At 45.1% G+C, this 12,515-nt stretch overlaps 1 protein-coding gene across 1 annotated transcript in view; it reads left to right on the top strand.

Annotated features, from left to right (window-relative positions):
- Klf11 (Kruppel like factor 11) overlaps positions 1-11,460 on the top strand; it is an 11,853-nt gene extending 393 nt beyond the window's left edge. Inside the window, exons 2-4 of the mRNA XM_008850123.3 lie at positions 1,562-1,813; positions 3,460-4,414; positions 8,954-11,460. Coding sequence (XP_008848345.1) covers positions 1,562-1,813; positions 3,460-4,414; positions 8,954-9,234 — 1,488 coding nt within the window. The 3' untranslated portion in view covers positions 9,235-11,460. The remainder of the gene's footprint in view (positions 1-1,561; positions 1,814-3,459; positions 4,415-8,953) is intronic.
- The last annotated feature ends 1,055 nt before the right edge of the window (positions 11,461-12,515 follow it).

The following is a 12,515-nucleotide window of genomic DNA, read 5'->3' as shown; positions in this document are numbered from 1 at the left end:
AGGGCCGGGGCGGGGAGGGGGCGTGTGCGCCGCTCCAGCCAGCGCACAGCTTTGTCTCTGGGTCCGCTGCGGCCCCGCCTGGCACGGGGCTATTTCCAGCCATGACGTCACCCGGGCCCTGTGAGAAGGGCCGCTGTAAGGGCGTGGGCCCGACTGGCGGGAACGCGGCTAATGGGGGCGGAGCCAAAGCGAGGGTACGGCGTTAGGAGGCGTGGCGAGAGCGCCTGGCGGGAATGTGGGGGCGGGGCCAAGCCGAGGGCTCGGCGCGAGGAGGCGTGGCAAGTGGGTTTGGTGGGCATGTAGGGGGTGGGGCAAGCCAGGGGCGGGGCCGAGGGGCGGCTCCAGGAGGGTGGCAACTGCGTGGTGGATGTGTGCGGGGTGGGGTATGGGCGGGGCCAACGCGAAGGGCGTGGCTACGGGACCTAGCCAAGGTATAGGGAATCTGCGAGGGACCTGCTGGAAATGTTGGGGACGGGGAACAGCGGCACCTGGCCTCCAGGGACCCTACCTGCCCAGCCCTTCCCTTGACTTAGGGGAGAGGGTCAAGTGGCAGGAGGTTAAGCCTGGCCCCCTGTGATGCTGCGCAAGCCGCTTCTCACCTGCAGGGCCTTTGTGACTTCAGAATTGGGTTCCTTGAGAAGACTGTTACAGGAGTTGGGTGGAATGGCATGTGCTAAGGTTAGCCTCATACCTGTTTGCTAAGGGAGAACCTGGGCAAACAGTTTTGATGGTCAGGTAAAATGTCTGCAAATAACATGTCTACAGATTTTTTTTCCTTTGGAAGGAGACCGTTCAGTTGCTTCCTTCCTCCCCACTCCTGTTTATAAGGATGGTGTGGTGTGCAAGAAGAAATGCCTTTCTTGGTTGTGGGTAGATCTTCTACACTATTTTCCTCCTGCCCTACTCCCTCCTAGTTTCCAGCAGTAGTAAGTGACTTAAACTTTCTGAATCTGCTGAGGAAACAGGCAAAGTCACCAAGGGCTCTACCTGCATGGAACACAAGTTCAGCCACTGGGAAATTAAGTAGTTGCTAGTCCAGTGATTTTGTCCACTCAGAACACTATCAGAGGATCCCACCTACTAGCTGACTGCTTGGTTTCATTAACCAAATTGTCCATTCATCCTTCCTGTGACACCTCCCTACTGGCTACTTTGTATATCTCTGGAGTTAGTCTTATCATTTACCCAAGAAAAACATGAAGTTACTAACCTATTTTATCTTTTAGCAGTGGGGAGTGGGGAGTAAACCCAGGGTCTCATGTATACTAGTCAAGCTCTCTGCTATTAAGCCACATCCCAGCTCAGAAACCTGTTTGAGAGAGTCAGAGTTTTTAACTGGGCCTAACTGGGCTTCCTAACCAAGTCCAGTCTTCATAGCATTGGCTGGAAAGCAAAGCTGTTGTGAACATTCCATTAAGGTCTTTTTCAATAGAACACAAAGCCTATTGCCCTGTTTAGAGTGCTGCACATGTTACTTTCTGTGGTAGATCCACATGCCTGTCAGGGTTACTGTCCCCTTATTCTCCCAGACTAAGAAGTCACTGTGTTGTGCTGCCTGTAGGTTGACATCATGGACATCTGTGAGTCAATCCTGGAGAGGAAACGGCATGACAGTGAGAGGTCTACATGCAGCATCCTGGAGCAGACAGATATTGAGGCAGTTGAGGCTCTTGTTTGCATGAGTTCCTGGGGTCAGAGATCCCAGATAAGACCCCTCACGCCTGTCTCTGATTCTGGTGACATTACCACGACCGTGCTTATGGACACGACTGCACCTGATCTACCAAAGGACTTTCATTCTTTTTCAACTCTGGTAAGAGGAAGTGGGCAGAGAAGCATTTTTGTGAACTGCCTAGCTTAAGAATGTTGAAGAATTGCAGGGATATTGACTGTGACGCTGGCCAGGAAGTTGCCTGCCCTCCCCTTGTGTGAATCCCAGGCAGTAAAAACTCATCTCTTGAAAATGTTTTCATTGATGGATTATAGCTTGCTAACCAAATGGTTAGTATCCATTAGATGAAGAGAGATGAAAGATACTCATTTCCCTGGGAGTCTTGAGGTGGAGCCTTAAGTTTTCCAACGACCCAGTGTAGGATGAGGATATGTGGGGAACAGATGGAGAAAGCATGTGCTTTGACACCAGACAGCCTTAGCTGGGTGGAAACATTGGCGCCTTTGCCTTCCTGTGGCAGCCAACTCTCATGATTTGGATGCAATAAATCCCTATTTTATTTTTAGGTTTTAAGTTGTAACAGCTAGGAAAGTGGTTAGAGAAGTTGCTTCTCAGATGTGAGAAGTTGAGAGTTATAGATTGCTAACAGTAGTGAAAGTGAGATGTGATTGGCCTGGACTGGGCACTTGCACTGACAAAAAGTACACAAGGTAGATTTGGAGAGGAGTGGGTGGGAGCAAGGGCTAGAACAGTGAGCAGACTAGCTTCTGGGAGCCCCCGAAGTCCTTGGGCTGGGACTCTTGTGGAGTAGCTGAAGAGAACTTGGAATTGTTGGGGTGGGGGACAGTACAGAAGTTTGGTTCAGGCAGAAAGAGTGGTTAGATTTTTTTTTTAAATAATTTTTCATGAGTGTGTTGCCTGCATGTACATGAGTGCACCAGTGTTGTGCAGTGCCATGGAGGTCAGAAGAGGGCATCGGATTCCCCTGGAACTGGAGTCAAGGACAGTTTGTAGCCACCATGTTGGTGCTGGGAATTGAAAACCCGGGTCCTCTGCAAGAGCAGTCAGTGCTCTTAACCACTGAATCATCTCTCCAGCCCCAGATTTTTTTTTTTTTTAAGAATCTGAAATTTGGAGGCTGGGCATTGTGGCACATGCCTTTAATCCCAGCACTTAAGATGCAGAAACAGGTGGATCTCTGTGAGTTTAAGGCCTGCCTGGTCTACATAGTGAATTCTAGGCCAGCTAGGGATACAGGGAGACTCTGTCTCAAAAAGACCAAAAAAAACTGTGAAATTTTATGAAAAACATTCATTTTGAAGTATGAATTTATTTTCTTTTTATAGCCCTAGTGCTTAAATTTGCCTATTTCAGTAGCTTTGGAAAGCCTAGGGTAGACACCGCCCTTCCTTCCAGCAGGGCATATTAATAGTTTGGGAAGGGTTAACCCAAAGGCTGAAGTAGGGTAGGCAGCCTTGAAACCCATTGAGGTGTTCAATTTGGACCAGTCTCTTCTAGATACATCTTTCAACTGCATTGGAAGCAATAAGTTTCTTTACTTAATTTTTATTTTTTTTATCTTTTTGAGACCGTGTCTCCCTATAGCTTCAGCTGGCCTGGAGCTCACTATGTAGACCAGGCTGGCCTTGAACTCAGAGATCTGCCTGCCTCTGCCTCTTCAGTCCTGGGATTAAAGGCGTGCACCACCACATCCAGCTGGAAGTTCCTTTAAAATTTTAATGAAAATAACCTTTTGACATGATATTTTTCTTTCTTCTTTCTTGAAGTGCATAACTCCCCCTCAGAGCCCTGAGCTCATGGAACCATCAACAGGGGTACATGTTCCTTCCCAAGAAACCAATTCCAAAGGACACATGGACATGGCCCTCCTCCCATCCTCCACAGAGGTGACCAGAGCACTGAGCAGGAGAGCAGAGATGGTCATGCCAGATTTGAAACCAGAGCCACTGGAACTAGTCTCTGGATCCCCCTGCAGGGCTGTGATGACGAGTGTGATCCGTCACACTGGGGAGAACCCACCTACCTGCTTTCCTACTGCCCAGGTTCAAGAGCGGCAACCATCCAGCAACAGAGAAGCACAGTTCCTGGGACATTTCGAAGCCTTGCCGGACACACGGCTGACAGATTGTTTATTCAACACTAACTCAGTTTCCTGTCAGCCTTGCTTGCACAAGTCAGGTGGTCTGTTGTCCACTGACAAAGGCCAGCAGTCAGGATGGCCTGCTGCAGTTCAAACCTGTTTACCAAAGAATTTTGAGAATGACTTACCAAGGAAAACCACTCCTCTGATTTCTGTCCCTGTCTCTAATCCCCCTGTCCTTTGCCAAATGATCCCTGTGGTTGGGCAGAATGGCATGTTGTCAGCTTTTTTGAAGCCCCCACCCCAGTTGTCTGCAGGGACTGTCAAACCCATCCTACCACAAGCTGCTCCGGCGCCCCAGCCTGTGTTCATGGGCCCATCTGTGCCTCAGGGAACTGTGATGCTGGTCTTGCCACAGAGCACCTTCCCTCAGCCTGCCACCTGCCATTCCACTGTCATGGCTATTGGAAACACCAAGTTGTTGCCCCTTGCCCCTGCTCCTGTGTTCATTGCCTCCAGCCAGAACTGTGCCCCTCAGGTAGACTTTTCCCGAAGGAGGAACTATGTTTGCAGTTTTCTAGGTTGCCGGAAGACCTACTTCAAAAGTTCCCACCTCAAGGCTCATCTTCGCACCCACACTGGTAAGTGCTGGCCTGTCTAGGGTGATGGGAGTACCAGAACTGTGGTTGGGGAAAGCCCCCTAAGGCTCTTTAAGTGGAGAGGAGTGGGGGAACCCCTAGAGGGGGCTATAAACGTCCTCCCAATCTTGCAGCAGGGTTAGGGTCATGGGCACTTGTGCCAGCTCTCTGGAGGGGAGATTCAGTGACAGTTTTCAGGGTGCTCCCTTCTCACTGTCCAGTAGAGTGTGCATTCACATTTAGTAAAACATCAGTGTGGCTTGAGGTTTGTCCGAACAAGAAGAGTTCACATTCCAGAAAGTTTTAAAAGTATCGTTTTCTTTTGAGACTATATAGTGTTAGTATTGTTGTGAGACAAGGTAGAATTCTGCCTCCTAAGTGCTAAGATTAAAGGCATCTGCCACCAGGCCCACCCTAGGATATATAGTTTTTGAGAAGTCACACAAGAAATTATAATATACCCTGCTGGTTTCTTTGTTATCTAAATTTTATCCAATAGAATTTTTTTGAATAATGGAAACATTGTCTGGGCATTAGGGTGGCCACTACCCACATACATTTGAAATGGGGCTGGTGTGACCAAAAACTGAATTTCATATTCTCATTAGTTAAAGTTTGTACTGTACTTCAGATCAATCCATGGGTAGGTGGCTGTCATGGTTGTCTAGCCGGGGCCCGAGTATTTCCTAGCAGGAACTACTTTGGTAGATTAGGGCAGCATTTCTCAGGTGTTCTGAAAGGTAATATTTTGTTTCAGTGTTTTATTTGTTGAGTTTTTTTAAAAAAAATTTCATCTATTACTTTTTAAATTTTATGTGTATGCGTGTATTGCCTGCACATAGGTAAGTGCACCCTTGTCGTGCAATGCCCTCAGAGGTCAAAAGAGGCTGTCGGATCCCCTGGAACTGGAGTTACTGACAGTTGTTAGCTGCCATGTGGGTGCTAGGATTCAAACCAGGGTCTTCTGCAAGAACAACCAGTGTTCTTAACTGCTGAGCCATCGCTCCAGCCCCCCTTGTTGAAAGTTTTTTGAGACAGGGTCTCCCTGTAGCCCCAGCTGGCCTTGATCTCATAGAGATCCACCTGCCTCTGCCTCCGAAGTGCTGGGGATTAAGACTTCCACAACCACCTCTGGCTGTTGCACAGTTTTTAATGGTCCTGCAGTTGAATAGAGAATTAATACGCATACTTATATATAAACACATGAGTAGAGCTAAGGTTCTACAGTAAAGACATGCTTCTTAAACTCTCCTGAACGTGGGCCCCACCCCATCCCCATCCATCAGAATGTCTGAATTGTGGGCTATGATATAGGAAAGGCTGAGGCTAAAGAGTTACTGCTGTGTTTTATTCCAAAATACTGTTGAGAGAGGCCAGCTTCTCATTAACACAGAACACTGACCATGGCAGTGCAGCCTGGAATTCAGACATTCCACAAGGAATTATCCTTCCATATTCTGGAGTGGTGGTTGGCTTTCGGAATGTGCGTCTTACACTTGTCCTCTGAAGTTCTTGCCAGAGCAGACACAGACTCCTTTGACCTCCTCATTCTGCTTGCATGCTTTCCCCTCAACCCTTTCCATCTCTACCTATGGAGACTTCTGAGGGCCTTCCCAGATCAGTTCATGAATGTTTACCAATCTTCCTTCCCTCTTTGGCCCTGTGGATGTGTCCCACTACCTTTCTTCTTGTTTATTCATTTCCCCTTTGTTTTTTCATTACTTAAGGGCTTAGCTAACCTGGATATAAATTCCTGGTGTCACATTAGTAGATGATGGTTAGCCCTTATCAATTTGTTCTCTGAGAATGAAGGAGCAACCTGTTCTGGTTTCTGCTCTCTAGCATGGTGAACCCCTGATTTTTGGTTAGTCTGTCCAAGGGAACTTTACATCAAAACATAGATTTCAGATTTAGAGAGGTGACTGAGGTTTTCCTGTTTTTTCAGTCTCCCTTGATAGAAATACTGACAGAATGGCAAAAATTACAAGATCAAAGCAAATTCCTTTCATACTTCTCAAAGTACTTTAGTTTAAATAACCATAAGGTTCTGAAGAATCTCCTTCTTTTGCCATTTCATAAACACTCCACTGGCATTTTCATAGGAAACAGCCTTCAGATAGGCTTACTTTAAAGATCACATTTTGTGTATTTCTACCAAACCTGAGCAGTATTTAAATTGGAATAAGGTGAAGTGAATGGATACTCCATTTTGGCTATGTTAAAAACAAATACTTTTATAAGTCCACATCAGGGGGCTCTTAGCCTCTGTCCAACCCCTGGACTTTGGGTATGCTGCCGACAGTGGTGGAGATCAGGCAGCTAGGGCAACTGTCATGTCTGTTTTAGATCTTTAACAATACCTAAGACCGTAATAAGAGGAATGGAGTCTTACTGATTATGTGGTTCTAGAGGCTGAGAAGTCTGAGCATGACACTGGCCTCCACTCAGTGTCTGCAAGGGCACTGAATGTGGCAGAGGGCATTACATGGCATAGCATGCCAGAGAGCTTGCCTTTATAACCAAGCCACTTCTGGGATAATCCTTTATGCCCTAAGGCCTGATGCCTCATGACCCATCCACTTACCAAAGATCCATCTCTCAGGTATCAGTAACATATGACTTTGGGATTAAGTTTCCAAGATGTGAAATTTTGGGTCATAGTCAAACCTTGTCCTTACCTTGTATGTAGTGTTTAAAATCTGTGGAATTTGAAACCCTGCTGCTGATAAATAGTTCATTATGGTGCTGAATTTTCCTGTTAATTAAACTCTGAGAACTATCAGAATTAGTGTCTCTTTAAAATCATTTATTTGCTAACTATTGTAAGAAATCAGTGGAGAGACAGATCACATGACAGTGAGTAACTGTTTAGCAGATCATCCTTCATGCATGTAGTCTGTGATGGCCACTGCCAGGTAGAGAGGGCTTCAGGCTACAGAGAAGGGTCTGTGTCTACTGGGCCAGCTGGAACAATGGCCCTGTTGAGGAGGGCTGCAGTATCTGGCTGCCTGAAAGCTCCCTAACCTCCATAACTCCAGGAAGATGTGACCGTGGAGCACCTGCCAGGTGCTCTGAAACTTTGATAGATATTTGAAGCTTGTGATCAGAAGGTGTCTGTTAGAATACTAACCTTACCATCTTATAACTATAACCTGTGTGATGGTTGATATTGTCAACTTGGGGACAAGCCTCTGGGCAGATCTATGAGGGATTAGCTAGATTAGGTTAAGTTCTTGCCGCCTTAATTTCCCTGCCATGAGGGACTGTACCCTTAAACTATGTGTCAAACTAAACCTTTCTGGGGCTGGAGAGATGGCACAGAGCTTAAGAGCACTGGCTACTCTTGGAGAGGACCCAATTCCCAGCACCCACATGGCAGCTAACAGCTGTTTATAACTTCAGTTCCAGGGGAGTCTGATGCCTTCTTCTGACTTCCACAGGCATTGCATGACACAGGTGCACCTACCTACATGCAGGCAGTACACTCATACACATTAAATAAAAATGACAAATTAAAAAAAACACTTTCCTATCGGGCATTGTGGTGCACACCTTTAGTCCCAGCACTTGGGAGGAAGAGGCAGGCAAGATCTCTGTGTATTTAAGGCCAGCCTGGTTTACATAGTGAGTTTCAGGTCAGCTGGTGCTACAGGGGGAGACCCTGTCTCCAAAAGACCAAAAAAAAAAAAAAAAAACCCAACCAAACAAAAACCCCCTTTCCTTAAGTTGTTTTTGTCAGCTGTTCTTTCTAGTAACACAAAGTAATTAATACAACCTACTTTTCAGTGTGGTAAGAGCTATGGAAATGAAATTAATGATCTTGAGAAATGTTAAGGTTTTCAGAAGGACCTTTGTGTGTGTGCAGGGGACAGGGGAGGAGGGTGAAAGGGGGCGGTTTGTCTTGAGAGTGAGGGTATTATTAATTTGGAGAATTTTGCTTCAGGTCTCTGAATGTAGCTCAGTTGATAAAGTACCTGCCCTGTATGTACTTTTAGGTTTTTTTTAAAGAATTATTTTATTTTTTGTTTTATGTTTATGAGTGTTTTGCCTGCATATACCTAAGCCACACCTGTGTGTACAATGCCTGCTGAAGCCAGAAGTCAGATTCCCTGGAACTAGAGTTAATAGACGGTTCTTAGCTACCATGTGGGTGTTGGAAACTGGACCTGGGTCCCTTGCAAGAGCAACCAGTGCTCTTAACCACTGAGCCATCTCTTCACCCGCCCCCCCCAAATTTGTTAGCTATATCTTAAAAGCTATGGACAGCATATAGCTTTTAAGAAAAATCCTGCAATTCTAACACTTAAGAGTCTGAAGTAGTTGTTTGTATTTTTTTTCAGAGATTAGGTTAATTTGGTGTCTTTGGGTCTTGATGTATTACATCTTAGATGTGCTAGGAAGAAATGCATTATGGAGGGTTTACTGACTTCTACGTCACCTAGTACCAGAACAGTTGGAGATTACTCTCTTCTGAGATTTGAGTGAGCAAAACTTGAGGTGCTGAGCATGTACATTTGTCTGTCGTGTTCTTCCACTTACTAGGGGAGAAGCCTTTCACTTGCAGCTGGGATGGCTGTGATAAAAAGTTTGCAAGGTCAGATGAACTGTCTCGCCACCGCAGAACTCACACAGGGGAAAAGAAGTTTGCATGTCCTGTGTGTGACCGACGCTTCATGCGGAGTGACCACCTGACGAAGCATGCCCGGCGCCACATGACAACCAAGAAGATCCCAGGCTGGCAGGCAGAGGTGGGCAAGCTGAACAGAATCGCCTCTGCAGAGAGCCCTGCGAGCCCCCTTGAGCCCTTGCCAGCCTCAGGCTGAGAGGTTATATGGTGTTCCTCAAAAAAAATAAAAAAACAGTGTTCTCTGGGCTGGGGAAGGCCGGAAGCTGGTTCTGATGAAGTATGTTACCTTTACTTTTCTGATTGGGACCCTGTTTGGTATCTATCTTTTGTAGTTTCAGAAGTCTATCTTTTTTTTTTTTTTGGTATGGAAATGGAAGCAAATTTGATAATCTAAATCACCAGCATTCAGACAAACATTTTGGCAATAACGTTTACAAAGTCTGGATTTTTTTTTTACAACCTTTTGTAGAAATGAGACAGGGTACTAATTTTATACTTTTTTTAATATATATTTATATTGTGCTCAAATCAACAACTTCTAGATGGATGATTTTACAACCTTCTTTCCAGTGTTTTATAACCAAGTTTTATAATGTCCCTGCTTAGCAGAAGCTAGGTACATTATCAGAAAAAAAAAAAAAAAACCTACATGTTTATGATCAGCCCTTTTATATATTGGGATGTGTTAGGAGTCAGAACTGGTAAATAAAGGCCTTTATGAGGGAAAAATAAGTTTTGTAGTCAGCTTCTTTGTAGCATTTTCTGGAGAAATTCTAGGCAGTCAGTCCTGTAGCCCACAGAACTGAAATTTTGGTTGGGTAGAAGTAGTCGCATGTGCCTGTGAAGGCTGTGCCCTCGGTATACCTGGGCCACTGGCCAGCTTCAGGTGAATGGGGACTGCTGTGAGATGTGTGTTAGTGTCATTTTCTGTGCTGTTCCTCTGCCCAGAGCACAAAAAAAGAGAATGCAGACACTCAAACCAGCAGCTTTGTGGATTGTCAGCTGGCCTCTTCTGATGTGGCTTTATCCTACCTGGTTGGTTGAATGACTGCTTAAAGAAAAGGAAATGTCTGATTTGGTTGGATAAACTTTCCACGAAGTTGCAGCGAGGATTGTGCACAGTCAGCTCTGAGCTTAGGATGCCTTTATTAAGGAAAAAACCTACAAAATTCATGTTTTACTAAATGACAGTGGAATACCACTTAACTGCCCTTTCATTCATTTTGTTTGAAGGATATTGTTTTGATCAAACAAAAAATTACTTGGAATGGGGTTTTGCAGTTTACCTAGAAAGTAGACCACGGGCTATGTAGACCATGGACTACGCCTTGTAAACACATGTCCTATATATATGAGACTGGTCGCCTTGTCCAGTTGACCACTGAAACTGGTTTTGGTTAAATACTGTAATTTTAGGCAACACAATAAATGTTAAGAACAGGGATTATTGCATTGTTTTGGTAGTCTGGTAATAGTTTTGTGCAGGATATATTAGATTTTTATTTTCTTTTCAATCATTGGCATTTAACTTTGTTTAAATGATGACAAGGTTCAAATAGTAAATAATTGGGTAAAGTGAAGTTTTGCGTGCAGGTCTTTTTTAGCCTGATAAGCCCTTACCTGGTCATACATTGTACACCACTTGATTCCCATTAAGTTGTTCTTTAGTAGCACCTACTTTTTGACATGTATGTATGGATTTTTAGGAAATTGTCACATTTTTTTGGACAGTTCCACAGTTGAGTGTCTCAGTTGTCATACAGCACAACACAGCTGCAGAAGAACCATAGTTGTACATAGCTCGTGCTTTTCCCACACCCAATGCTTTCTGCTGTTCATCTTCAGTCAGCACTAATGCTTCTGACTGTGTGCAAGTTGTAAGTAAATGGTATCATATATTGGCATCTTTCTTCATTATGACATGAAAGTAATGTCTGTTGTACTGGTGTTCTGTGGGTAACAAAAGGTCTTGGAGTATTTGATTACTTATCACATAGAACTTCATTCTCTGACCAGTATTGTTTCTAAACAACAGATGTGTTGAAATATTGTTAAGCTTCTATTTCCTGATTAGATTTAGAAATCTCTTCTATAAAAGAGCCCCCACCGTTTGTCTATTGAAAGATTGTTGTGTTGGAAAACAGTTCCCATCTGAAAAGTACTCTCCTGAGCACCAGAGCCTCAGTGGTGTCTATTCTCTTTTGGGGCCCTCCTCGACGGCGCCATGAGGCAGTTTCCCCCAGTGCACTTTATCGCTTGAGCAGTTCTGCTTGATTTGCTTTGATATTTTACTTTGAGCCTTTCAGTAGTTATAAAATTTTAAATGTTTCCTAATTATGTTTTATGTAATAGATTTTGACCTATTTAAATGAGAATGTGTAATGTAACTTCTTTGAATCATATAAAACTCTTGATTTGCAGACTGGACTTGTGTCCTATGCTGTGTAACTGTGTCCAGTGATTTAGGACTGGATGAATGAGTCTGGAAGATTCATCATCTCTTGGTGTAATTTGAACTCTTGTGTTATAGGGTCTAATCTGTTTTTGCCCTTATGACTGGACAGTGCGTCTGATCCTGGGAAGATAGGAGCCAGCGAGCTAAGTAGCCCTGTGACCCTCCTGTGCTGGGGGGTGACTGATTGCCAAAGTGGGGGGACTTGTAAGAGGTACTTGGAAACTTTCTTGCCACCTTGCTCCACCCCTGGTCAGGGTGAAAAGTGCATCACAGGGGCTGAGGAGCTGGCTCAGTGGGTTAAAACACTTACTCACATGAAGACCTGGGTTTGAATTCCCAGCACCTACATAAAAAGGTGGCTTGTGTATGCCTCAACCCCAGCACTGGTAGGGTAGAGACCCAGTCTGGGAGTTTGCTGGCTGACCAGTGTAGCTGGCATAGCAAGGCTTTGGTGCAGTGGCAAGCCCTGTCTCAAGTCAATAAGGTAGAGAGTGGATGGAGGACACCCAAAGTCCTGGGCATGCACACCTGACACTCAAATATACCACACACAGATATACCACATGTGCACAAAAGTACATCACAGAATCAGGTGCAGTGGCCTCTTCCTTTAATTACAGCATTTGGGAGATAGAGACAGAAGGATCAGTTCAAGATCACCCTCAGCTAAATAACAGGTTTAAGGCCAGCCTGAGCTACGTGAGACACTGTCTTAACAACAAAGGCATCATGGAACCAATCTTCCCTCTCTGTGCACAGTCTCCTTAATACCCTCTTTGGCCGGGGCTTTGCAAAAACATACACAGGGCACTCCCATGGATATCATGAGAAACTGATGGGCAACATCACAGCCTCACTTGCTGTCAGCTGCATGGAGCAGTGATGATGGCAGCCCCAAAGACCACAGTCCCCTGCTTTTTCCACACTTCAGTCTGCTCCTTTGCTGCACCCATCTCTTGACCTTTCTGCTGGAAGGCCCCGACACTTAGTCTTCTGCAGGTTCTTCTTTGGTGGCCTTTCCC

The sequence above is a fragment of the Nannospalax galili genome, unplaced genomic scaffold (assembly GCF_000622305.1).
Source record: "Nannospalax galili isolate Female #2095 unplaced genomic scaffold, S.galili_v1.0 scaffold100, whole genome shotgun sequence".
NCBI classification, from domain to species: Eukaryota; Metazoa; Chordata; class Mammalia; order Rodentia; family Spalacidae; genus Nannospalax; species Nannospalax galili.
Note: the sequence above shows the minus strand (reverse complement) of the source record. Positions and strands in the feature narration are given on the sequence as shown.